The sequence below is a fragment of the Ictalurus furcatus genome, chromosome 21 (assembly GCF_023375685.1).
Source record: "Ictalurus furcatus strain D&B chromosome 21, Billie_1.0, whole genome shotgun sequence".
Classification (NCBI taxonomy): Eukaryota; Metazoa; Chordata; class Actinopteri; order Siluriformes; family Ictaluridae; genus Ictalurus; species Ictalurus furcatus.
Window position 1 is genome coordinate 19,104,010 of NC_071275.1, and position 26,380 is coordinate 19,130,389.

Below are 26,380 nucleotides of genomic sequence, written 5' to 3' on the forward strand. Positions count from 1 at the left end.
TAAATATTCAAGAAATGAATGCATATAGTCGTTGGCAAAATTATTGGCACCCTTCATGGAAACAGGCAATAACTCGTGCAGTGAGTTATATTTTAAACTTCACGTTATTCTAGCACAATATTTTTTTTTCAGACTTTTTTTTTCAGTAGTTTTCTGTAAAAGACTGGTTTCAAAAATTATTGGCACCCTTACAATTAATATTTGGTGAAGCTTCCTTTGGACAGAATAACTAGCTTCTTTTTTTTCTTTTTATATATATGTATATATTTTATATTTATGATTATAGTGAAAAATATGTTACATTTTTACACGTGAATCCGCCACCATTCCCCCAAACACTACTCAAATTACTAAAAGTATGAATTATTACTATATTGCGATATTTACTGAGATAAATAGACATACATATTGACATCAGTGTAAACAATAATGAATTTAATGCTAGTGCTATGGACATTTTTTTCAATCCCTTCCTCCCCTTTAGTTTTTTTCCTGCTTTAGTGTGCTTCAGAGGGTCCTCAAGGACAACTGTAGGTCAAAAAGTGACAAAATCCAGACCCTGGCTCTCTTATGAGGTCACAGATATCGTGCACGTATAACACTGTACTCCTGGACATCTTTACACTTCACATGTCTGAGCTCATAATGTCACCCATAGGCATTAGGGGGAAAAGGTAAAGAGGTTCAAAGGTTGTGCATACGGGCGAAGTTCAAAACAAAGGATTACCTTTCGACTCTTGATGGTAGCTTGTGACTCCTGTCACTTACCCTTTCTAAAGATGCAGAATGGGTAAAGACTGCTAGATTATTAGGAGTCTCAGAAAGCATGTGGAGGACAGGACTGTGTTGACAGGCAGTGGACTCGACTAATGAGACTCGATCAGTTACAAGCATGAAAATGCTTTACTTACAACCACATGCTTCTAAAACCCAATGCTCCAGTCATGCATCAGTATTAAATCTGCTGTAAGGGTGAAGGGTTGATGCTTGACTGAAACTGTAGTCTCCAATTACTCAAAAACCTAATAATGGAAACAAACAGGGTTTAAATGCTATTTTGAGAGCACTAGGTTTTGTGTTAGAGTTTGGAAAACACCAGACCCCACTCTGGTAAACCAGGAATGAGTTTGAGGAACATGCTGCTGTGTTGAAGGCCATGGGAAAGCTTAGATCATTTACAATTCTGACCGTATCTCATCAGCTTTGGCCTCCTTTTAAAGTCTTTTACCCACACTGATGTAATTTTCACTTAAACTTCAAAGTGTCCCACTGGAGCATGGCTGACACCTCTCTTATCTCAGACCTAATTCTTACTTCAGCCGATCTCCTGAGACCTGTCTGGATTGATCTGTAATGGAGAAAAAGAGAAGCAGCCTGTTGAACACGGTGTTATCAGGGGTGTAATCTATACAGTTCCAGCGCAGCTCCAGGCCTGTGCTATTTGTCATTAATTACCGACACATGTTCAGGCCTGTCACGTTGTGAAAGCGCCACATGAAACGTCTATAAAATGTGGCCTTTGTGTAAATTTTAATCCTGGTAAATCTTCCAAAAATGTCTAATGGCAGTAGGAGTGTGAAGGAGTGTCATCCCTACCAGAAATAAAATCGTGCAATACCGTCGTTTTTAATGTGTCATTTTTATTTTCTCTCCTTCTTCTTCGTCGTCGTTTCATTTTATGCCAATAAATCACTTTTAACGAAATGTAACGTAACGTAAGGTACCAGAAAATTAATGGAATGAAACTGACTCGAATCGAGGCAGATCCAAGCAAACCAAATTGGACTGGAAATGAATAGAACCAGATCAGGTTGAATCGAGCAGAATTACACTGAACTGAGTAATGCCGTTTCGCCATTGGGATCTAACGGTTTTAATGGTTTCTGAGAGACCATTTGTCCTAGATTGTCTAAGAGTCAGTTACAGATCTAGGTATACTCCCTGTGTAATGGAATATTTGCCAGTTTTATTTCAATCATCGTAAAGATTCTGGATCAGTGATGTCCGGTTGCCTAGCAGATCACCTGAAGAGCCATCAAATCACCTTTTAACCACAACGTTCACCATCAGAGACCACCATATTCCTTTCAATCTACTACAAAACCCATCAAATGCCTTTAGGAGCCGTCAAAGGTCATCTGGATAACCATTAAACTGTTCAACCATTAATTAAAGTGTGATGTTTACTCAGAATGGTGTCAATTAGCGTTAGAAATCCAGACAGAAACAGCAGGAGCCAATGCTAATCTGCAGCTCTATGATTTTCCTTTATTTTCAACTCATGTGGGTCACAACAGTGACCTCCAGGAACTCTGAGTCAGATCAAATGCATGCGTACAGTATGTGCATGACCATCCTGAAGCTGTAACCTGTATTCAACATGTCACACTCTAACCATTTAGCTCATAAATTCCGACTTATGATGTTTGCACATATGGTATATAAAAATGTAGTGCCTGGTCTCGTTTAAGTCAGTGTTCACGTAATTGTTTTGGCATGTATGCATTCTAGTTAAATAAATGAATGAAGTCAATGGAATTTATATAAGTGAAGCACTTGGGTTCAATAAAGCACTGAACAAATCAAGTTTTATGCAGCGCAATATACTGAAGGAATTTGTGGAAGGAACATCAGTAAGGTCTGTATGTCTTGTTTATATACCAAGCTGACAAAATTCATTCATTTAGCTCGTTAGTTAAACGTGGTATTGGTTCAAACGCATTTCCCTGAGCCCTGGGGAGAGGTTAAAGAGCTCAGCCATTATATATGACCATCATCTGTGCTTCTTTATAGCTGACATATATAAATATATATATATATATATATATATACACACAGCATCAGAGCAGCATTGGTCACCTCGATACCACCACGCTGCCAGGAGAAATCTGACTCCCTGTTACTGCGACGGGTCTGTTAAGCCCTTAAAGGTAATGTCTGTTAAGGGTCAGACTTTCAGAGCTGAGGGGACATCTAAAGGTAACCCTGTGACCTTTGAGAGCCTGAAATGACCAGAGGGGTCAGTGTGGAATCCAGGTGGACACCGTAGGACCTTGTAAAGAAGAAAGGAAGGGGTGTAAGTCCTGGTTGTTTCTCATTCGGGGAAGAACAGGCGAGTGTGTTAAAGAACAAAGATTGGAACCCAAAGCAGTCATAAAAATCCCTGAAAAGCTCAGAGTGATCCTGATTTGTATGTCAGAGGACATGTTTTTATATCTTGATGAGGACCAAATGTTCCCATAAGTCTTAGAATATCTGACAGTTTAGATTTGTAAGAACAATGCTTTTTTTTTTTTTCTTTCAAAAACTGTAGATTTTATTTAAAAGCCCAAACTTTTCCTTTTGCAAGGTTAAAGTTAAGGTTGGTGTTGGATTTGCGTGTGGCACAGTAATAATTATGTCAGTAGAAGGTCCTCACAAGGATAGTGAGACAAACATTTGTGTGTAAGGAGCGCATACATGATTTTTCCAGTCGCTGTCATGTAAATTCTTTTAATATGCACCGAGGGATGCTGGGATATCTTTTTCATTTCATTCAGCAGATTTATGATTTACAGCCGTCGAGTGCTTCAGAGTATCCAGACAGGGTTCAGGAGAGACCTGGAGGAAGTAGTGCAGATTTCCACTGGAAGATTTTCAGGAACTTGGGAACTCCACTGGAGGAACCAGGGCCAAATATAGCTTCTGTGTCTCTGGATTTAGTTGCTTTGTTCTTAAACCAAGAATTTTTCATGTTCCCCTGGACCATGTGTGAATGGGTGTTCCCCACCTCTTGTGGGATAGGCTCTGGATCCACTGTGACCCTGACCAAAATAAAACGTTTACCAAAGATGAATGAATGAATCCCGGTTCCTGTAGCGCAATGGGAACAGAAAGAACAGGATCGGAACACAGCCTGGAAATTCTTCTCCAGTTCTTGTTCAGGAGCGTTACAGAGCTCTTTAGTTCCTCTAAAGGTTGTAGAACCTCAGTGAAAACATGACTACAGTGTGCAAACTGTATTTCTGAGTATTTTGCTACAAATAAACACAGAAGGATTACGTCTAAAAAAAAATCCTCCTAAACATACTCATAGTTTATCGCTACCTTTTGGATATACTAAAAAAAAAAAGTCTTTATTACTCCTGTCTGTTCTACATTTCTGCAATAATCCTCTCTTTTACTTAGCTGGCTAGTGATGTTTGCAAGGATGTCCTTGTGCATGAATGACATTTTGGCTCGTTATAAGATGTGGGTTTGAGTGTTAAAGGGTTGGGGTTTTTTTCTTTTACATTCAACCAAAAAAAAACTTCTCGTTTTACATTCTTATTGGTTTATCATGTTAAAATTCAAAAGGGTTTCATGAGCGAGCACATTTGCATGTTACTGTAAACACACACACACACACACACACACACACACACACATATAAAACAAAGCAAAATATGTACAATATACAGACAATCTCCCTCTCTCTCTCTCTCTCTCTCTCACACACACATACACACACACACTTTTTGCGCCATGTTCTACAAGGGCACCAGGCTGTCAAAGTGCTTCATCTGGACTCGATCAGCAGTGGCCAGGCTGACAGCTTGATCTGTGTCATTAATTCTCTCAGATCAAAGCAGTAAACTGAATGTATTACTGCCACCAAAACAGCGTTTGCATGTTTTTTTTTTACACACATAGACAAAGTTTTTACACAAAACCACTTAAAGATACTGTAGGGAATTCACACACACACACACACACTCATACAAAGCCCAGTGCTATGAATTTCTGGGAAGTGATGGTTCGTCTGGGGTTTTTTTTTTTTTTTTCCAGTCCATTTCAGGAGAGCTACATTACTTTCTTTCACCATACCCGAAATGCATTAATGTAAAAAATAAAAAATAATAAATGTATGTAGCAGAGAAACACTAAAGACGTAGCAACAACTTCTAGAATTTGAATGAATAACCTGACACGTGCTTTGTAGATGTTAGGTTTCACACGTGTAGTGCATCTTATTGTGATTTAAGTGAAATTAAAGTACGATGCAATTCTTTTTTATTCATTTAAATATTCTCACGTCATTTATTTATTTTTTTTACACACGATCAATTTATTTCCTTTTTTTTATTATTATTTTTTTTTAGCATAACGCAATATCTGCTCACAAGTTCACATTTTTAAGTTGGCTAACACTACAGGAACGCTTTAATGCAAAATCACATTTACTTTGGATCAGCAAAGACGTGTTGGTGAACGTCTGACGATTCTTTTCCATCAATACAAACCCAATCATTGGTGTATTTGTTTCAAAGGGCATCGTTAAGCTGTTATCTCATTTAGTAGTAAAAAAAAAAAAAAAAAAGAAGAAAAAAAGCAAATGAGTGTATTTATATGTTTTAATTAGAATTATGGGGGAATTTTTATGTTACGGATTAAACGGGGGATTAAATCTGGGTGTCCACGATGGCCGCCTTATAACTTTCCAACGTTCATTTGCGTGCTGAAGATTTGTTCATTGTTTTGGATGACCGGAAGTCATATTGTGTGAGCAAAGTCTGTAGATTTCTGTTAATTGTTAGCTACATAAGCCGTAAAAGTTAAAGTCCAACACCGACCATATTAATAAACTAGATTTGGCCAATAAACTGGCCAATAAACTAGATTTATTCTATACAACTATAGCTATAACAGTTATAATTATACATACTAGTATATCTAGTTTTATGGTAATTTAAAACTATAACAATAAAAGTTAAAGTCCAGCACCAACCATATCATGACCAATAGACTAGATTTGTTCTGAAAGGAGAACAAAAACTGTGCAGCTCTTTGCTGTCCCTTTAATCGCGCTAAATTTGTGCAATAGTGCAAGTGCTGAATTATATTTAAAACTATGAAGCAATGGGGAAACTGATCATTTTCTCTCATATCCATCCGTTAGTTCTTTAAAAAAGTTGACAAGTCGACAGCAATGACAAGTTTGTGACGTTTGCAACATTAACAGCGTAACTGCTTGAGATTTGTTCATCGCAGTATTTTGGCCACGGTACCGAAGTGTACCGGAGAAAACAGGCGATATTAAACCAAGCCTGCTCTTGGCTCCTGACGTAGAGCAAATAAAAGCTCATGTAAGATCATGAGCTTTCTGCTCCAGATGCCCTGGTCTGGCAGGAATTCGCCCCTCAGCGCCCTGTCAGATAGACGTCTCTGGAGAACACTTAATGATCAAAACATGCTAAAAACAGCTCAGAAAAACAGTTGATTCAGTAACTACTACATTCTGAGAAACACAGTTTCTGGGTTTAAATATATATATTTTTTATTGGCCTTGTTTTGGCCGACACAGAGGCATGCTGTTCTCCTGTTTTACTGTAATGAGCTGATGAAAAAGTTCCCTGCATGTGGTCTGGCCAAATCCCAACTGTTTTCCCTGCACAATAAATCCTAGACAATTACCGCTACTTCAATTACTTTTATAAATGCGATTTAAACCAAAACGAGCGGCCAAATATGGACGCTGGTATGCACATGTGTTTCGTGTTAAAGACGTTTCGGCTCTTGAACACGTTTCACCTGAGGAGCACATGCACGAGCCGGTCTAGCAGCAGATCGTGAAGAGACACGGTTACACGCAAATAATCAAATCGAGCAGAATTTTATTGCTGTCCGATTCAATTAGATGAATACCGTGGGGTCGAATATCACAGAACCAGGAAGCAATACATGAGCAGAACTATACAGAGCGGTAGAGAGGTTCTGCGCTGGCATATTTGTTCTAGCGTGAGGGTCTGTTTTTGATAGAGACTACAAAGCACTTCGCTGCGGATAAGTGCGTCTGCTAAACGCTGTAAACGTAGGCTATACAGAGAGCTACAGGACGTGTAAGACAGTGTCTACACAGATCTTGATGGAACCATCGTGAAAGGTAATAAACGTGTTATATGGCATAATGTACTCTATACACACTCAGCACGCTGAAAAGGTCACACTAAAGAGTTTTATATGCTGTATAGAAGGATAGATAAAGTTTAAAAACTCAGCGATCGAGAAAGTAGTCCACGTCGTACATGTTTATTACACGCTATTGTATTTGTCATGCCTCTTCTCAGTCATGTGATGATGCGTGCAGAATCTAGGAGGCGTTTAACTTGGTGTAATCCCGTGACATGACAGTCACTGTACAGTCTGGGTTAAAAAGAAATTAGCCCCAGCCTTGCTTCCTCACACTATTGTGTTCTATTATATTCTGGTAAAACTCTATTTTATTCTCTTCTGTTATTTCTTCAGAAAAGCCTTCTTTTAATTAAAGTGCACCTATTATGTTTTTTCAAATATTACCTTTCATGTAGTGCGTTATCAAGCTGTTTGTGAATGTAAAAACTCTGCAAAGTTTCAAAAATCAAAGCGCAGGACAAACGGAGTTATCGACTCCCAAAAGATGGAACCCGATTCTGAACGGCTGAAACGAGTCGTTAGTGATTCCGGACTTTACTTCCTGTACTAACCTACTTAGGTTTGTAACAAAAAGCCCCGCCTCTGGTGTTCATCAGCTGCATGCTGACAGCGGTAAACCGATCACAACAGACTGGGACATCTGACCAATCGGAGCAGAGTATACTCTCTGATAGGAGGAGTTTAGAACGAATCGTTTAGAACGGATCATTTAATGAGTCGTTTGTGACACTGGGGGGAAAAAGCTGATGCTGCAGTTTAAATTTTGAGCACATTAAAGTGTTTTTTGACCTCGGATGCATGTAAATCTATTGTATGAGACCTTTAAAACAAAATTAGGCACGTTTCAAATCCATAATAGATGCGCTTTAATATGCAAATGATCGTAACGACTCAGCGAATATGCAGATTGATTTGTGACATCACCTGGCGACTTCTAGCAACGTTCTGAGCACGCATTATTCTCGAAAACCAATGACAGATCAATATTACTGACTAAAAACCAACTAGCTCAAAATCCTGCACAATGTGACAGTTATCGTCTACTAAAGATCCGTAGGGCGGGGCGAAAAAACGAGACACACGCTTAACACTCCCTGTTAAAGATGCTAAGACACACACATTTTCCACCTCTTAGAAAATCCCTCCCCTCCTTTCATATGGTGTCGGAAAGAGCAGTCTCTAAATCAGGCCTGCACTCGTGCAAGGATCAGATGTTATCAGCTAACGCACCATTGCAATCCCGCATAAGGATATTCGTCTCACGCAGCCTGTGTGAGGCAGTGGAAGGGGGGCAGAGCCGCAGTGCTGGGTGAAGATGAAGGAAAGGGAAGGAAAGGAAATCTCTCGGTGTAGTTTATGGCCTGGACGTGAGCCAGACATGAAGGAGAGTGATGGATGAAAGCAGGAGGCCTTGATGCAGCAAAGCAAAATGGCGGCAGAGGGAAATTAACGAAGAGCAGATCTACGACTGAAAAAAAATATACAAACGAGTTCACAGCATGAAGAGGTTTGTGGTGAAGAGCAGAATGATGTCATTCTTTTTGAATTCTTTTGAATGATTTTTAAATGAACGCCACCAGAACACCATTGGAATCGCTCTAACAATGAAAATGAATTATTTTACACCAGTTTTGATTTATACTATGAACATATTTTACAGAGAGCGATCCACTTGATCTGAGAAATGATCTAAGAAACCATCGCTGCAATCCTGTACAAACATTTCAACAGTCTTTGTGTACGTGTGTGTGTGCGTGTGTGTGTGTGGGTGTGTGTTGGTGGAGCTTAAAATGCACATGAAAATTGAATTACAAGAGAATCATGTTGAAAAGAGCATAAAACAAAATAACATCAGAAATGCTTCGCTTTTACTGGTGGTGCACTCGGTCAGCCGTTAACGACTCTGACGAGACTTTACTAGAACGTTCTGGGCCCGCTGCTTTTACACTTAAACCATAAAACTGGAAACCACAGAGTGTGTGTGGTGAGGATCTGCTGGTCCTCAGGAATTCAGTGCAGTGGTATGCTTTGAGAAATTCGATTCTATCCAACAAGGTCAATTTATTAGCAAGATAGTAGTACGGTTGTGAATTTAATCTAGGAGTGCCAAAGAGCCACTAATCCCCCCCCCCCCCCCCCACACCTCCAAAAAATAAATAAATAAATATATAAAGCAATAAAGTCAGTAGTTTAAAGACAATTTAATGTTCAGGGTGAGGAAACAGGGGGCACAGTGGCTTAGGGCTTAGTGGTTAGCATGTTTGCCTCACACCTCCAAGGTTGGGTGTTTCGAATCCCGCCTCCGCCCTGCGTGCACGGAGTTCGTATGTTCTCCCCGTGCTTCGGGGGTTTCCTCCGGGTACTCCGGTTTCCTCCCACAGTCCGAAGACATGCGCTGTAGGCTGATTGGTATCTCTAAATTGTCTATAGTGTGTGTGTGATTATGCCCTGCGATGGGTTAGCACCCCGTCCAGAGTGTGTGTGTGTGTCCCAGCCGTTTGCCCCAAGTTCCCTGGGATAGACTCCAGGCTCCACCGTGACCCTGTGTAGGATAAGCGGTATGGAATATGGATGGACCAGGAAACGTCTTGGCTGTACAATATATGTTTCTTGTATCGATATAACATGAAGATGTGAGGTGGGAATACACCATGGATCACACACACACGTGAGGTACCTGCTGTGCCACCATGCTGCCTAAAAGTACAGTCTGGTACTGTTATTTCTCTGAGTGTGAAAGCGTAGTACTCGGTTCGGGACACGCCCAGGCTTTGTGGCTGAGTGAGTGCACTTCTTCTCATGTCCTGTGTGTGGCGCTGTGCTCCTCCTTTTCTCTTTCAACCTCAGAGGGTTGGTTTTGCACAAAAGGGGACGCATCTCAACGAGAGTGCGCTTTGCTGGGGAGTCTCGTTGTAGTCTCGTGTTCGGTGATCACTGTTGTCCCGGGTCAGAACGCAGCGCAGGTCCGAGTGCGTAACCGAGCGCCTGGAAACGGAATAAGCGGGGTTTAACAGGTGCATTTAGGAGCTCCAGGGTAACGCATCCTTATCGAGATGAATGGAGAATGTTTGCATGAACATGTGCTCTGAGATCTTTACCTGTGGGCTTTATCTGCACTGCGCGCGCACATGATGAAGAAAAGGATGAAGAGCGCTGCTCCGGTTGTGCTGTGATTTGTCCCGGTTTGCACGCGCGCCAGTTCGTTTCTGGGAGTCTCGAGCATGACGCGCTTCGACCGGCAGCGGCTCCGAGTTGCAATGCTTCTCCTGGGATTTCTGCACGGTGTGACAGGTGAGGAGATCTGATCTTTATCCCTTCAACCTGCCACTTTGTACGTCTGTAGACGTATCTTGTCCTGTGTACAATGTATTGGCACCCCTCTACCCTTGTCCATCAGTGCAAAATGATGGACCAGCATGGCATGATGGCGAGTCTCAGCACAGCAGTAACGATGACGTGGTTGTGTACATGTGGTGCTGGAAACACTTGACATGGATGAGCTTTATTTATTCATTTGTTTATCAGTAAGTGCTTTATCCCGCTCAGGGTGTTGGTGGATCTTAAGCCTATTCTAGGAAAACTGGGCGGAAAGCGTGGAATACACCCCCAGATGAGACACCAGTTCATCACAAGTCACACACTTGGCCCAGTTGGCCCACTGGCATGTTTTTTGGTGACTAAAAGGACACTAGAAAACCCAGAGGAAACCCATGTAGACATGCCGAGAACATAAGATGAGAAGACAGTAAGAGCCCAAATTCTCACACGAACCTACAGTATAATACGAGATTTAGCTTATATAATTGTATACTTACAGCTTACAGCTGTATACACAAGATACATGGTGCAGGATTTATTCTGGCATATAAGATATATTAGAATATTTTTACATACGTCATTAACATTAAAATCATTTTTTGCTGAATTTGGCACTACACTTTTATTGTGTTAGAAAACAGACTAAAGCTCAGCAACGTTTCTGACCTGAAGCTCCAAGCCTAAATCCCCTCTAATGCCCATGACAGACACAATGCGAACTTTCTTTGCTCGTGCCCTCTCGTCTCGGCCGGTGACCTTTGCGGTTGCGGCCAGCTGCGCTTTCTCGGCACGTTGTTGTGTAGCTGTCAGTTGCGTTAATGATCACCGGAGTGAATTCAACATTGTGGTGCAAATACAGCCTGAAGGTCATTTGTGCTGAATCAATGCAAAGTCCTAAAGGAGCAAACGCACAGGAAAATGTTGAAGTACCTGGTTTCTTCCCCGTTCGAAGGAACTATTCCAGTGAACAAAAACACCCATAGTTAATCGGACACGTTGAATTTATGAACATATAGGCCATATGCACGTACAACTCATATCACAGTATAATCAGATTGCATCCTAGTGTAGAATAGCACTGGTTCTTCCTGTTGCTCACATCCCAGAAAGCGGCTAATCGTTTCTTGACACAATCCCAACCCGTGGCTTCCTCCGGCTGTCAAATTTAGCTCTGCGATACTGCAGGCCCTGACTGTTTCTAGCCGTGTAGAATTACAGAAATGGCTTTCATTTGCAGCCAAAGCTGGGAAACCCTTATTTAATGTTTTATCTCAGCATCAATCATTCTAATATATGTGTGCGTGTGTGTTCAATCATTTCTTTCCGTCCCTTTAATCCAGCCTCCAGATGTGCGGGCAACGCCTGCAGCCCTCCTGTGGGCAACTTGGCCAGTGGCAGGACCCTTCACACACAGTCACTCTGCTGCTCCAACAGCTCGCTGATGGCGGATGACCCTTTTCTCCACCCAGACACGTGGTGGGAGTCGGGGGTCACAGCAGCTGGAGACGACGAGATCCATCTGGACTTGGAGGACCGGTTCTGTCTGACCCATGTGGTGATGGTGTTCCGCTCGCCACGTCCTGCCGCCATGACCCTGGAGCGCTCGCAGGACTTTGGCCGCACCTGGGAGACACTGAAGGTGTTCGCTGAGAATTGCAGCTCTGCTTTCGGGCTCCCTGATGATGTTAGCCAGCAGGAAGCGCTCTGCACGTCCAGATACTCCAGCGCCATGCCATGTACTGGGGGAGAGGTAAGTTGATTGAGTCATTAGCTTTATAGTAGTGATCACTGCTGCTGGAGGTCTAGCTTTCCTTCAGAACCTACATCCAGGGGCTGACTGGAACAGATACCACGCCTTGTTAAAAAAAATTTCTGTTCCAAAGACAATTCATTTGATTTGAATCGGTGAATCTTTTCAACTCCATGAAATTAATATGACATACGCATTAAAACTGAAGCTTTATTCTGTCCAAAAAAGGATATATATGTTACTTGATTTTTCCCCCAGGTGATTTTCCGTTCCATGGCTCAAGGCAGAGGGATGGACGACCCGTATAGTCCCGAAGCCCTGTCCATACTGACCCTCACTAGCCTGCGCGTGCGCCTCCTGAAACCCCATCGCTGTCCTGCTTCTCCTTTCACCTCCTCTAGGGGGCAGCACAACGCTCCACAACAAGCACCCAACATCAGATTCTTACCCAAAGTTCCCAGACAGCCATCTCGTAACTCCACAAGCTCCGATTCTGCTCCTTATGCCATCTTTTCGCTCCTTGCGCAAGGGACGTGTCTGTGTCATGGACATGCAGAGCAATGCCTTCCTACTGGAGGACAAGACAGCCTGCAAAGCAGCGGCAGTGTGGTAAGCCGGCGTGAGAACGGATTGAGTGCTACGATGCAAAAAACAGATAAAACTGCTGTTTATTGATCGTGTTCACCCTATGTACTGAAACTACACATGCCATGAGGGTTGCCTTGTCAGGTAAAAGGGCGGAGCTTAACAGCTCTGTATTGTCAGGAGGGTGGAGCTAATTTCTGGGCTGGAAAAAATTCAAACACAAATACAAACTGCCGCTATAAAACACACACGAATACAAGGTTGTGATTGGTTTATAAGGGCAGACAGAAGTTCAGCAGTCATGATATGACCTGTAGTGATGCTTCGTGAGGATCACATCTTTATAAACATGTGTGTTGTGTGTGTGTGTGTGTGTGTGAAGCAGGTGCAAGGAAGGTGTGTTTGCACTCACCACACAGCAGGCGTTCACTGTGAGAAATGCGCTCCGCTCTACAACGATCGGCCCTGGAGAGCAGCAAACGGCAGCAGCGGAGAACCGAACCCCTGTCAGAGTAAGTGCGCTACATGAGTACCGCCTTGAATGCTAACCTGGTTCATATTGTGTAAAAGATATCAGAAGTTAGCGCCAGGCCAATTTTCGAATCTGATTGGTCAGAAGGTGTCGATTCCTTTTCTTGAACAGCAGCTCTGACAACAGCGACGGCTGTAATTCCAATCACGGGTTTATATTAACGTGGTCATTCTAAAACCTTAGAATGAATTTCTATAGTAAAAGCTTAATAATGTAAACAAATAAAAAAAAAAGTTATATGATGAAGAAAAACATATCGTTGATGTTTTCTTTGAGGAGATTTATGGAAGGAGTCTCCAGTGTCGGTGCTTTGTTTTCCACCACATGAAAGTCTTCGGGACAGAGGAGTCCTAAACATTTTCTTCGCGTACTCTTTCTCTCTAGAGTGTGAATGTCATGGCCACGCACAGAGCTGTCACTTCTCTCAGCGAGTGTGGAGCACCACAGGTGGCACCAGTGGAGGTGTCTGTGATGACTGCCAGCACAACACGGAGGGCCGGAAGTGTCAACGCTGCAGCCCAGGATACCGACGCCACCCGGGTCGCCCCCTCGCCTCGCCTCAAGCCTGTACACGTGAGTGAGAGAATCGGGAACTCTTTATAATGTGCAGGGTTCACGCACATGCCACAACATGTAAAATACGATGCAAACACATTCAACATCATCTTACGTGCATAAACATGCATTTGCACTTATTAAACCAAAAGTAGAGTTTAATCAAGTGCAATTAAATGTTGAAGCGTGTAATGATATATAATAAGACGGGATTAAGTCTATGGCACATAATACATACTTTTGTATTTCAGGCAAATATTGACAGGTAAGTGGAGAGGAGACTCGTAGCCCTGGGCTTCAGGATGAAGGACTTGAGAAGAAATGCCGTTGTCGATTTGATATCAGTTTCACTTGGGTGAAAATATATTCATGATAGATTTATATTTATAACACAAATATAAGATTATGATTATGTATTTCCAGATTTTCCTTTTTCTTATTTCAAACTTGAAATTGCTTTACTTTAGTTTATTTAAAAAAAAAAAAAAAGTATTACTATAAAGAAGAAAAACAATCTGCCTAAAAAAAAACTAGAACATTTCAAGCTCTAAATAGGAATAAATGTCTAAGAATGGGCTTAATTAACTCATATTTGTTTTCTCGTAATCAGATAAATATGATATCAATTTGCCTATATTCATGATCACTTCACTTGGCAGTTTGGAATTATTACTTGTCAGATTGAAATTGAGTTTTAAATCTAAAAAAAATTTTTTTTAAATGATGTATTATTTATTTATTTAATAGTGCTAATTAGATTGAAATTGAACCTTAATCCCAACCCTGCTCTGTGTAAACTACTATCTCAGTTCAGTTCATCTGTAATCCTGATCCAAAACTATGTCATTATAATTGAAGTAAGTATTTGAGCCATTTATGTTAGATTTGGGATGGAATTAATGTTTGTCAGAAATGAGATCTTTAATAGGATGATCCTCCTTCAAGGTCATGACAGAAATCACAAAACATCAGCAGAGAAAACTTGATTATTTGTGGAAATTCAGTGCCGCGAAGTCAGAATTGTTTCATTGCCCTCTGCTGGTAAAACCGTGGCATTACACCATCGTGACTTTTAAAAGTTCAAAGTGCACTTTTTGCCTAAAAATGCGCTGTACACAGTTTTCACCTTTACCCCCAAATGTAGACAGTCAGCCAAAACATATTTGGTGTGTTGAAATGTCTTTAGTTTTGCACTGAAGCTACAAAGCTAATCTTGCTATCAAGCACACGAAGCTCATAGCTACTAGTTAGAATTGTGGGAGCATTTGTACATAAACAGTTTCATGAAGTAGTAGAATAAGTCTGAATTAAAACATTAAATATACAGATCAACTTGGAACTACATTATTGTCAAAATCAATAAAAGTGCTGGTCACTAAATACCAAAAGTGCTGTTTTAGCTTCAACAGAGCTACGAAAAGGTCCATTCATACAGACATCTGTACCGTGCAGTGTCAGAAACCACATCAGCAGGTAGTCCGAACAGATACCCAACAAGTTTGAGGCGAGTGTGCGATGATTAAGGCAGCTAAAATGGAGGCTGTACACTTTACTTAAATGTTAGCTAGATTAGCCTCATAACTCCAGTGCAGAACTGAAGACACCAAACATGTCTGCGCTGATAAAGATGAACTTGTGTATATTTCATTTCGGCGCTGAACTGCTGTGATAAATAAAGGTCAAATTATCAGTCTGAAAATGAGTGGACACACTTCAGATTATACAATTGTATTTAGATTTGTATTAGAAATGATGCCGCAGAATGTTTGAGATGCTAAATACAGTATGCTCCATCTGTTTGTACTTATTTTTTACCTCAGGCTGTTGGTGCGACCCAGTCGGCTCGGTCCCAGTCAGAACCAGTGGCGAGGCAGGCTGGTGTCACCCCAGGAGCGGGCAGTGCCACTGTAAGCCTGGTGTCGGTGGGACGATCTGTAGTCACTGTCTGCCTGGACACTGGGGCTTTGGACTAGAGGGCTGCAGACCCTGCGCATGCCCTCTGACCTGTGACCCCGCTACAGGTCACTGCTTAGAAAGGTGAGATCTTGAGTTGATCTTCGGCAACTCATCATTTCTCTGTATCTCTAAACAGCTGGTCCATTTTTCGTAAGATTATTTATGCAGTTATTATTCCTAAGTGATTAATGTATCATTTCTATATAAGGACTTGGTGAGCAGAAGTGTGTCAGAAAAACCTCTAGCACATGGTAGAAGCTGTGGTGCCCCGGCATGTTTGGTTCCTTTTTACTGATTCCATATTAATAGAGAAATAAAGATCTAAATTGTCATTCAACATAACGACTGCCATTACAATTCTAACACCAAATCATAAAACACACGCAGAATCACAGATGATGTGCAAATTAACCACTTTGGCCTAAAAATGATTTCTTAATACTGCTGCATTGACCCCCTTTTCTTTTCTTACCCGTGTTCTGTTTTGTCATAGCCTTATTTTTATTTATTACACATTAGTAAAATGTATCTTTGACGTGCTGCATCTTATGACGTATGCTGTATCCTCTTTCACTTTCCAGCAAACCCAACGGAGAATTTTACAACATTCCTCTCGGAGGCAAAATTCCTGATCTGACTCACCTCCACCCCCATGAGGAGAACAAGTCGTGGTCCAACGAGCTCACGGTCTCTGCGCTGTACGACACAGGTGAGCTAACTGATGCTGTGTACCTGTGAGCACACATACTGAGGTGTTCTTCTTTTCTTTTTCTTGTAGTTGAATGTCAGGGAACGCACCGAAAGCCTATCAAATTATAGACGCGTCCACATTAGAATGCGTTTGTGTTTGTGATGATACTTTACAGGGAAATGTACCTGCAAGGAAAGGAAGGTGAAGAGTGTGTCCGATTTGTGCAGGATGAAACATTCTTATGGTAAGATCGGACGAACTCGGACGCATTCCGGAATAATCTACAGCATAGTATGTATAATGTATGAGCAGCTAATGATGAATTTTGGTCAATAACGTACTATTTCTCAGGGAATTTTATATAATGTGTTTAATTATGATTAATTATTGTGTTCTGAATACTGTGTACATACTAAAGCTTTTGCGCATCTCTCCCGTGTAGTGATCAAGGCCAGTGTGCTGTCAGCTCATGATAAAGGCACGCATGCGGTGGTGCAGGTGAAGGTGAGGAAGGTGCTGCGCTCAGGCGTCGTGTCGCTTTCTCAGGGCACACACAGCCTGTACCCGCTGTCCTGGACCAGCCGTGGCTGCACCTGCCCCGTCCTCAACCCAGGTACGGCACGCTTTCTCAGTGGGCTATATTAGCCAAAAATCAACAGCGTATAATTAAATTAGCACCCTTACCTCATCTACTATCAAGCAAGATTTTGCTGAAACTTGTCTGTATAAAGTTTTTAAATTTGGGACATGGAAAGCCAATAAGTGCACAGTGAAGCCCTTAATTAGTCGCATCGTGAAGTGTGAACCTCGTCGTGTCCGTGTCTAACCCTAAATATTTAAATCAGTGGTCACCAACCCTCTATGGAACAAATTTATTCATTATATATTTACGTATAAGGCTATTTCTATAGGATATAGAGTGATCATGTAGAAGGAGATGTAGTAAGGGAGTATGGGATTTGTGTTTTGCAGGGTATAGGTAAGCAATCTTCTTAATCTGGACAAAATCTAGGAAAGGGTTAAAGTGAGAGTAACGTGAGGAGTCTGCGATGGAAGCCTTGGTGTTCAAGGATATTTCTAAAGTATAGTGTCGCCAAGTTTGCTGAATTATTTTCCAGAGAATCGAGTTTGAAATCATCAGTAAAGTTTTCTTTTTCTTAGTGCAAGAACATGGGCAGGAACATGAGGTTCACTCATGTTCCTGATGGTGAAATCATTGTGCTTTTCCACTCGTGTCCAGGATCAGAGTACCTGCTGGCGGGTTCAGAGGAGGCAGAATCGGGCCGTTTGCTGGTCACCATGCAGAGTCTGGTAGTGCCATGGACAAGCACGCTCAGCTTTCTCGTCTCCGAGGCTCTGCGGCGGGGCTGCTTATGATAAGAACGCACTGGAAGGGCACAGATACACGGACACTGAAAACGAATACTTCAAACTCACAGACACAGCCGGGTTCTTAAACCAGCCAGGGGATGTTAACAGAACTATGGAGAGACCCAACTGTACCGAACTCCCATACTGAATAAGGCCAGAATACATGGAATTATGATGCAGTACACCTGGATACACAGCTCATGGCAGATGTTTTTACTGCTTCCACCAATTATTACATTAGTACTCAAACCAGTGATAGGAAGCCTGTTAAAGACGAGCAGTACTGTGGTCCTGTCACATTTAAACAATCGGCCATTATGGTATTATAACGATTGAATTTTTGTTTACCGGTTGATTGATTTTCCTTCTGTCATTGTTAAATAGTCTATTTTTGTAAACTTTGAATAAAAAAAAAAGTATGAAACTCTATAATGAATCCCTATAATGCGTCATAGGGGACAGGATATCGCATCAAACCCATCAAATCCCCCAGGTCTTCTCACATTCTGTGAACACAAACAAATATATGGAGCCAAAAAACATGGATGTTTCATAGTTGCCATGGATACAGCTTTCTATAATGACATATCATCGATTTTACTTAATATCTCACGGTAGATTGAACTAAACTATAATTCACCCTGATGCAGTTTTCATACGAACCAAATGATTAGTCTCAGACAAACACGGCAAAATCCCCAGTGTTGAATTTACACCTACTACAGTGTTGAATTAACTCTTTCAGTGTTCTTTGTGTTGACATGAATAAACACTGAAGGTGTTCATTCAACACCGTGGATTTTACTGTGAAGTAAAGTTGTTTGGTTGTTTTGGGTTTTTTTATGCGGGGGTTTCCTCCACCAGTCCAAAGACATGCGTGGTAGGCTGATTGGCATGTCTAAAGTGTCCGTAGTGTGTGAATGTGTATGTGAGTGTGCTGTGATGGATTGGCGCCCTGTCCAGGGTGAACCCCGCCTTGTGCCCGATGGATAGGCTCCAGGTTCTACGTGACCCTGAAAAGGTATAGAAGATGGATGGATGTATGGATAGATTATATTATATATATATATATACACACACACACATACATATATGTATGTATATATACATACACACACCTTATAATACATAAGAAAAAAGGCCTTCAGACCTTTCCATTTGGCAGTAGACATACGATATTCCAGGATATGGCACTTGAAGCAGCTTTATCTTTCAGGATATTCTATATATAAATAATCGCATCATGAAAATGATGATTTAACACCAAATCAATCAATCAATCAAGATAATTTAAGGTTAACTAACTGAACTAAAAAAAAACAAACAAAAACAACAACAACAAAAAAACCACGAGACTCAACATCCTACCTTGATTTAACAAAAAAATTTTAAGTACTTTTTCCTTTCTCGTATGAGCATTAATCAGATAAGAAGCTTGCAAACATTTATTAAAATTTAAATGTGTTGGATGCATAGAAAAAAAATAATAATAATAATGCCATTTCTTTTGATTTTGGAGAAATAGAATTAGCTAAGATCATTCTCAGGTACAAACAATATATATATTATATATTTCTAAATATTTCTAACTCCATAAAACCTTATGACTTATCCTCATAAGTATTTATTTAAAAAGAAAAGCATTCTACCAGGGTTTAAGGTTAGGACACAATAAAATATGATATTAAGCTGTATGATTATCTGATTATCATGCCTTCCGTTTATTTTATACATCTTCTCATGCTAAATCTGCTGCACATCCCAGTGAAATATCTCAGGCTTTCAGTCTTCTCCGTGATAGAGCTCACATCACTGTATTAATCTCAAGTTAAAAAAAAAATTTAAACAAGAAAAAAAAACATCAAATGGAGGATAATCAGCGCGCCAGCTGTGAACATCGGCCATTAAGATTCCTCATTCGTTATAATCATGATTAACCGAAGAGTCGTTGGTCACCGATTGGAAACCCTTCCTATAACGCCATCCTCCTTAAGTCGGACATCTTTAGCTGATTAAATGAGACTCATAAATAAAGGAAATGGTCAAATCAAATCTGAAACACACACACACAAACCTCGAATAGATGTATTTCCTTCTCAATCACTTCCTATCGAAGATGTGACATCTGTGACATTGTTTCTGTCTTAAAAGACTTGGAGTTTTCCAGACTCCAAGCCCCTCCCCCAAAATCTTTTTTTAAAAATCGGTTTTTCAGTGATATCACACAGTGCGCCATGATGTAATCGTTCACAAACAAAACCATGTAAACACTGTAAGGTTACAAGGCGGCCATTTTGGACAACCAGGATCACTTTGTTTTCCCACTTTCAGCATACACATTATATCTTGGTACTACATCAGTGAAGTATTTCCTAAAATGATCTGCTGACAGCTAAACTGAAAAAGGAGCATTCGAGGAGAAGACGTCAGAAGTACAGAAATATCACACGCAGTTTGAGACAAACTACACATTGAAGATAAAGACAGCAGTGTGATACACAAGACATGTTTGTTTGTTTTTTTATATCGTCAAGAAAAGCATCTAAAGACGACTCAGTGCAGACGCGGTCCTTTAGACATGAGCATTAATCATCACATATGATCAGGAACATCAAAAACCACTCGAGTCCTTCATTCGTTCTCATTTCCAGATATTAGCACTGACCTCAGACATTTTTAAAAAATTATTACTATTGTTAGTCATTATCATTTCTATCATTATTGTCATGACATCTTGCCTCCTTACAAGTGTTTCTGAGCTTTGTTTTTATTTTCAGTTCAGAGGTTGAAAGGCTGTGTGTGTGTGTGTGTGTGTGTGTGTGTGTGTGTGAGAGAGAGAGATTAGCTCGCTGCAGGGTTTTCTGTGCTCGTCACTGCTTCCTCCGAGCCTGAGACAGAAGCAGAGTCAGTGCTGGGGGAGCCGACAAGTGCAGCAGCGTCAGAGGGGGCGCTCTCGTTGTCGTCCTCCTGAGGGTAGAGTTCGGGGTATTTCTGCATGCACTCCTGCATGCCGCGGAAATATTCGACACAATCGGAGCCCTTCACCTCCTCCTTGCTGTAGTGGAAACAGGAGAAGGCGTCTTTGAACTGTTGGCCGCACGGGCCGCTGGCCATCCCCCCCAGACACGGGCAGTTCCAGTTAATGTCCCCGTTGGGCAGAATGAGACCTGCAGGGGGCACAAAGGCAATAAAATCAAGAACATATATTACGCAGCAGTACGACTGAAGTGTTTTATGTATTATTAAAGTTGACCAGCAATTAAATAAGGAAAAATTTCACAACTCTTCCATCAAATCATTCAATATTTGTACTGAAGGACTTGTTCATTGTCCACTCGCAGGTTCTAACAGGTCCCAGAGTATTTCAACCACGTGAAGGGTTCTTTTTTTTTGTTCTCTCTCTCTTACTGTCCCTGTCTCTCTTACTCATTCGCTGTGTGTGTCACTCTCTATCCCTCGTTTTCCATTCTCTCTGTCCCTGTCTCATTCTCCATTCTCTCTGTCCCTGTCTCGTTCCCTCCGTCCCTGTCTCATTCTCTCCGTCCCTGTCTCATTCTCTCCGTCCCCATCTCATTCTCCATTCTCTCTGTCCCTGTCTCATTCCCTCTGTCCCTGTCTCGTTCTCCATTCTCTCTGTCCCTGTCTCGTTCCCTCCGTCCCCGTCTCATTCTCTCCGTCCCCATCTCATTCTCTCCGTCCCCATCTTATTCTCTCCGTCCCCATCTCATTCTCCATTCTCTCTGTCCCTGTCTCATTCCCTCTGTCCCCGTCTCGTTCTCCATTTTCTCTGTCTCCGTCTCATTCTCCATTCTCTCTGTCCCCGTCTCGTTCTCCATTCTGTCCGTCCCTGTCTCGTTCTTACTGTCCCTGTCTCATTCTCGCTGTCCCTGTCTTGTTCTCCATTCCCTCTGTCCCCATCTCATTCTCTCGGTCCCCATCTTATTCTCTCTGTCCCCATCTCGTTCTCCATTCTCTCTGTCCCCGTCTCGTTCTCTCTGTCCTCGTCTCGTTCTCCATTCTCTCTGTCCCTGTCTCATTCTTTCTGTCCCTGTCTCATTCTCGCTGTCCCTGTCTTGTTCTCTCTGTCCCCATCTCATTCTCCATTCTCTCTGTCCCTGTCTCATTCTTTCTGTCCCTGTCTCATTCTCGCTGTCCCTGTCTTGTTCTCTATTCGCTCTGTCCCCGTCTCATTCTCTCGGTCCCCATCTTATTCTCTCTGTCCCCGTCTCGTTCTCCATTCTCTCTGTCCCCGTCTCATTCTCCATTCTCTCTGTCCCTGTCTCATTCTTTCTGTCCCTGACTCACTCACTGTCCCTGTCTTGTTCTCCATTAGCTCTGTCTCTGTCTCATTCTTTCTGTCCTTGTCTCATTCTCGCTGTCCCCATCTCGTTCTCCATTCTCTCTGTCCCTGTCTCATTCTTTCTGTCCCTGTCTTGTTCTCCATTAGCTCTGTCTCATTCTTTCTGTCCTCGTCTCATTCTCGCTGTCCCTGTCTTGTTCTCCATTCGCTCTGTCCCCGTCTCATTCTCTCGGTCCCCATCTTATTCTCTCTGTCCCCGTCTCGTTCTCCATTCTCTCTGTCCCCATCTCGTGCTCCATTCTCTCTGTCCCATTCTCATGGTCCCTGTCTCGTTCTCCATTCTCTCTGTCTCTGTCTTATTCTCTCTGTCCCTATCTCATTCCTCGTTCTCTCTGTATCTGTCCCAATGTCTGTCTCTCTTTCTTTGCCTCTCTCTTTTTGTCTTATCTCTATCCCCGTCTTTGTCTGATTCTCTCGATCCCCGTCTCTCTTTATCCCACACTCTCTTGGTCATTCTCATTGTCTTTCTCTGTCCGTCTATCTCTCTAAGTCTGCCTCATTCTCTGAGTCATTCTCTCCATCCCCGTCTCGTTCTCTCCACCCCTGTCTGTCTCCCCGTGTCATTATCATGCCATGTCTAATTCACTAAGGCAGTTAATGTCATGAACTGACCGTGATCCTCATAGGGGTCATTGGGGTCGTCTTCCACCAGCTCGGCGTTGCTTGGTGCTTCGTGGTCCTCCTTGGTCACAAATATGACGCGGTCTTTACCTGACAGAAAATATGATCATAAAAAAAAACACTTGTCCACTCAGTGAGAAAACAAAGACAAAGTAATTAAATACAGATACCTGCTCCAGCAATTTACTGTGAACTTCATACTTACATTACAAGTTTATTAAGAAAGAAGGGAGGGAATGAATGAATGGGGCAGAGCAAGAGAGAAAGAGAAGAAGAAAGGTGTAATTTGGACATTTGACACTGAGTCCATTACCCTAGAATCAATAAAGCGGAAACTGGAAGCCCAGACTATGATTTTTATACACTTTATATAAACATAATCGCAAGCAGACCAAAAACAACCTAATTATTTACAGTGTTCAAGCATTAGATATTAAAGCATCTGGCAAATAACTGAGCACTTGAGGATTTGCAGCTAGCATGCTAACGCGTTTCTTAATTTCCCATCCGTATTCCCCACGAACCCGCCTCCAATTCTAGGATTGGCTAAACGCAAGCCGAGTCGGCCTATTAGCCAATGGCTGCGCAGGACCCAGACCGGAACTAGCCAATTATAGCTGAGAAGGCGGGAATATCCGGAATGCGGGTGACAGTAACCGCTAACACACACGACATGCGAAATCAATGTCATTGAAGAAGAAATAAGCAAAAAAAAATTCGCTGGTAAGAATTAGCAGTATATAAACCTGCCCATACCTTCCTGCCTGCAATAAGACATTTTATTACCAACGCGGGAAAGGGTTGGTCACACGACTGAACAACTTTTACTCTCCGTTTTTAATAATTGGTCCTGAGCAACCGGCAACATGAGCAGCCGCACGCTGCAATGAGAAGCAAGCTCTGTGCTTTCACAATAAAAGTTCCAACTCAAAGCTGAAATAAATAAAAAAAATACTAATTCTCTGCCAAAATAAAAGTATTTATATTAAAACTAAAATACCAGACGTACTAAAAACACCAGGATAAAAAAGTAATGAGAAATCCATCCATCCATCTTCTATACCGCTTATCCTTCAGTGTCTCGTGGAACCTGGAGCCTATCCCAGGGAGCATCGGGCACAAGGCGGGGTACACCCTGGACAGGGTGCCAATCCATCGCAGCACACCCATTCATACACTATGGACAATTTGGAAATGGCAATCACCCTTCCATGTGTTTGGACTGGGGGAGAAAACCAGAGTACCCGGAGGAAACCCTTGCAGTACGGGGAGAACATGCAAACACACACAGGGCTGTGGAGGGAATCGAACCTCCAACCCTGGAGGTGTGAGGCGAACGTGCTAACCACGATCATGATGTGAGACGTTTTAAGTTAACGTCTCACAATTTTGACTTTTTTTAGTCCCACTTACTTGTTTACTCACAATTTAGACATCCGTAACGAGCGTGCACTAGCGTTGGGTCTTGACTAGTTGAAGAGTGTGGTTCTTCCTGTATGTAGGCTGTTTATAGAGAACGACTGACGCTTTGTCTGTGCGTTCTTTGCAACTTACTAAATGTGAAGTGGATGTCTAAATTGCGAGAAATTAAGTGAAAATTGTGCAATTGTGAGAAAAAATGTCAGAAATGCGAGATGTTGAATAAAGAAATAAAGTTGCTTGGGCTTCCATACTACCTGTGTCCCCTGTCAGATTTTCACCACACAACAAATAGAAAGAAAGAAAAAAAGAAAAAGAGACAGAAAAATTAATTCCCAATCCCAATTGACTAGAGTAACACCTGAAACCACTTTGTATTTTTTTCTTAATCTTTTTTTTTCTTCCTATATTCAGAACCAAAAATCTCTGTTTGTGGTTCTGCATTCACAACTTTTTTTTTTTTTTTTGGCGTGCTCTTTCCTATTCCTATCAGAAATACATTACAGAAGAATTCCCAAAAATTGTTGCCTGTTGCTGGATTTACACAACGTGAAATAATTTTTTTTACACCAGCACGCAGTATTTTTCTACATTAAACTATAAACCATGATTTCCCTCTTTCTCTTGAAATGTATATTTTAATTCAAACCACATGTGTTAAATCTTTGTTTTATTAAACACGTAAAGTTTGTTTCATCCAATTAGACAAAGCCGCATTTGCATAAATAAAATGTACATTTTGGAAAATACGAAATGATATCAGCTGCCACAGATTGATTGTGATATCTATTGTTTTAAAAATGAGCTTTTACAGGTGGTAACAATTGAATATTATGTACTTTAGGGCTGCAAGCATGATTTCAGACTTTTACTGATACAAAGACGTCGCTATGATAAAGGTTCAAAATCAAAATCGGTCGATCTTTCCATTCCTACTGACGGCTTTGTTGATATCAGCAGGAGTAAAATTTCTAGGTCCAGCTCTAAGAGTTAAAAGTGCGTTAAACTAAGACACGCTGAAGCAGAGCCGCGTGTTACCGAGCCACAGATGACACTCGGCCGGCGTGTCAGACCGAGATAGCGGAGAAACAATGGATCCTAAGTGTGTGTGAGGTCAAAGCAAACAAATCGAATCCGAGATGGTTTTACATTCAGTGTGTGTGTGTGTGTGTGTGTGTCACGTGTGACGACACGGAAAACCGTGAGGTCAGAGGCAGAGCCGGTCGTCCTCTGGCAGCCGTGCCGCTCTGCCCCGCTAAACAAAAGGCATCAGATATTAAACTCTGAGAGGCTTTTTGGGTGAAGGGAGGGCGGGAAATGATATAAAGCATTTGAAAGGGATAGAAAAGAGAGGATTTGCTCTGAAAGGTTGCTCGTAGTTACAGCAGCAACACACACAGTTTGAGGTGGGAGAGATTGCCAAGATCTTCTCGCTCCCCTTTGTCAATATACTGAGCTCATCCTGGAGCAGGATCTGACAAAAACATACACACAAACACACACACACACACACACCTCCACGTAACCTAAGGCTAATAATAAACGGATCTAGAAAAACTCTTAATCGTTGTTTAATCCATGTTTAATAAGAAATAAAAGCCAGCAATATTTGAATTCCACATGAAAAACAAAATGTAAAGACTACTTGCACCGTTGTATTCTCACTTAACTCTGTTTTAATGTGAATGATCCAGAGCTCGCATGGAAAGCATAACTCATACATTATATCTGTATTTACATTCAAATTTTCATCAAGTATTAAAAAACAACAACAAAAAACAACAAACAAACAAAGACAGTGGTATCTACATTGATATCAAACTATCTACTTTGAAAATATCATAAATCCATAAGAAGAAAAGTACTTCAAAATAGATATACAGACATATATAGGTATAAACACAGTTTTTGGTATAATATTTGATCAGATTTTGTGAAATATTGTGTATTATTTTTTTTCCAATCTGAAAACCCAAACTCAATCAACACAACGCATGAGCACGTGAAGAACAGAGACGTGACACTGAACGCTCCAGACCAGTTTGGGCTAAACCCAGTTTCCACGTTTACGTTTCGATTTGGTGAAAAGTTTAGATCGCAAACGATCAGAAGAGCTTCTGAGAGCCGCTAGGAATAAAAGGTTCCCATCCACCCTCCATGTGTCACTATTCAGCCTGTATAGTATTTCGCGGTGTGTTTTTTTTTTTTTTTTTGTGATCGTTACGGTCAAAAATGCTTGATTTTGCTGCTGCCTTTTTTTTTTTAATTTGCGATGTAACTTGTGGAGCATTT

At 41.5% G+C, this 26,380-nt stretch overlaps 2 protein-coding genes across 2 annotated transcripts; one reads left to right on the forward strand and one right to left on the reverse strand.

Moving 5' to 3' along the window:
• The first annotated feature begins 10,151 nt into the window (after window positions 1-10,151).
• Window positions 10,152-17,700, forward strand: si:dkey-202e22.2 (netrin-4). The gene is made up of 11 exons (XM_053652372.1): window positions 10,152-10,221; window positions 10,328-10,403; window positions 11,524-11,998; window positions 12,257-12,607; window positions 12,966-13,095; window positions 13,500-13,688; window positions 15,491-15,707; window positions 16,208-16,335; window positions 16,493-16,561; window positions 16,760-16,930; window positions 17,558-17,700. The coding sequence occupies exons 1-11, from the start codon at window positions 10,152-10,154 to the stop codon at window positions 17,692-17,694; spliced, it is 2,013 nt and encodes a 670-aa protein (XP_053508347.1). The 3' UTR covers window positions 17,695-17,700.
• On the reverse strand, window positions 17,677-24,421 carry chchd4a (coiled-coil-helix-coiled-coil-helix domain containing 4a). Its single transcript, XM_053653428.1, has 3 exons — window positions 23,426-24,421; window positions 22,661-22,759; window positions 17,677-20,855 (listed from the first exon to the last, which is right to left on the reverse strand). Exons 1-3 carry the CDS (start codon window positions 23,445-23,447, stop codon window positions 20,530-20,532), a joined length of 447 nt encoding a protein of 148 aa, XP_053509403.1. The 5' UTR covers window positions 23,448-24,421; the 3' UTR covers window positions 17,677-20,529.
• Between the last annotated feature and the right edge of the window lie 1,959 nt (window positions 24,422-26,380).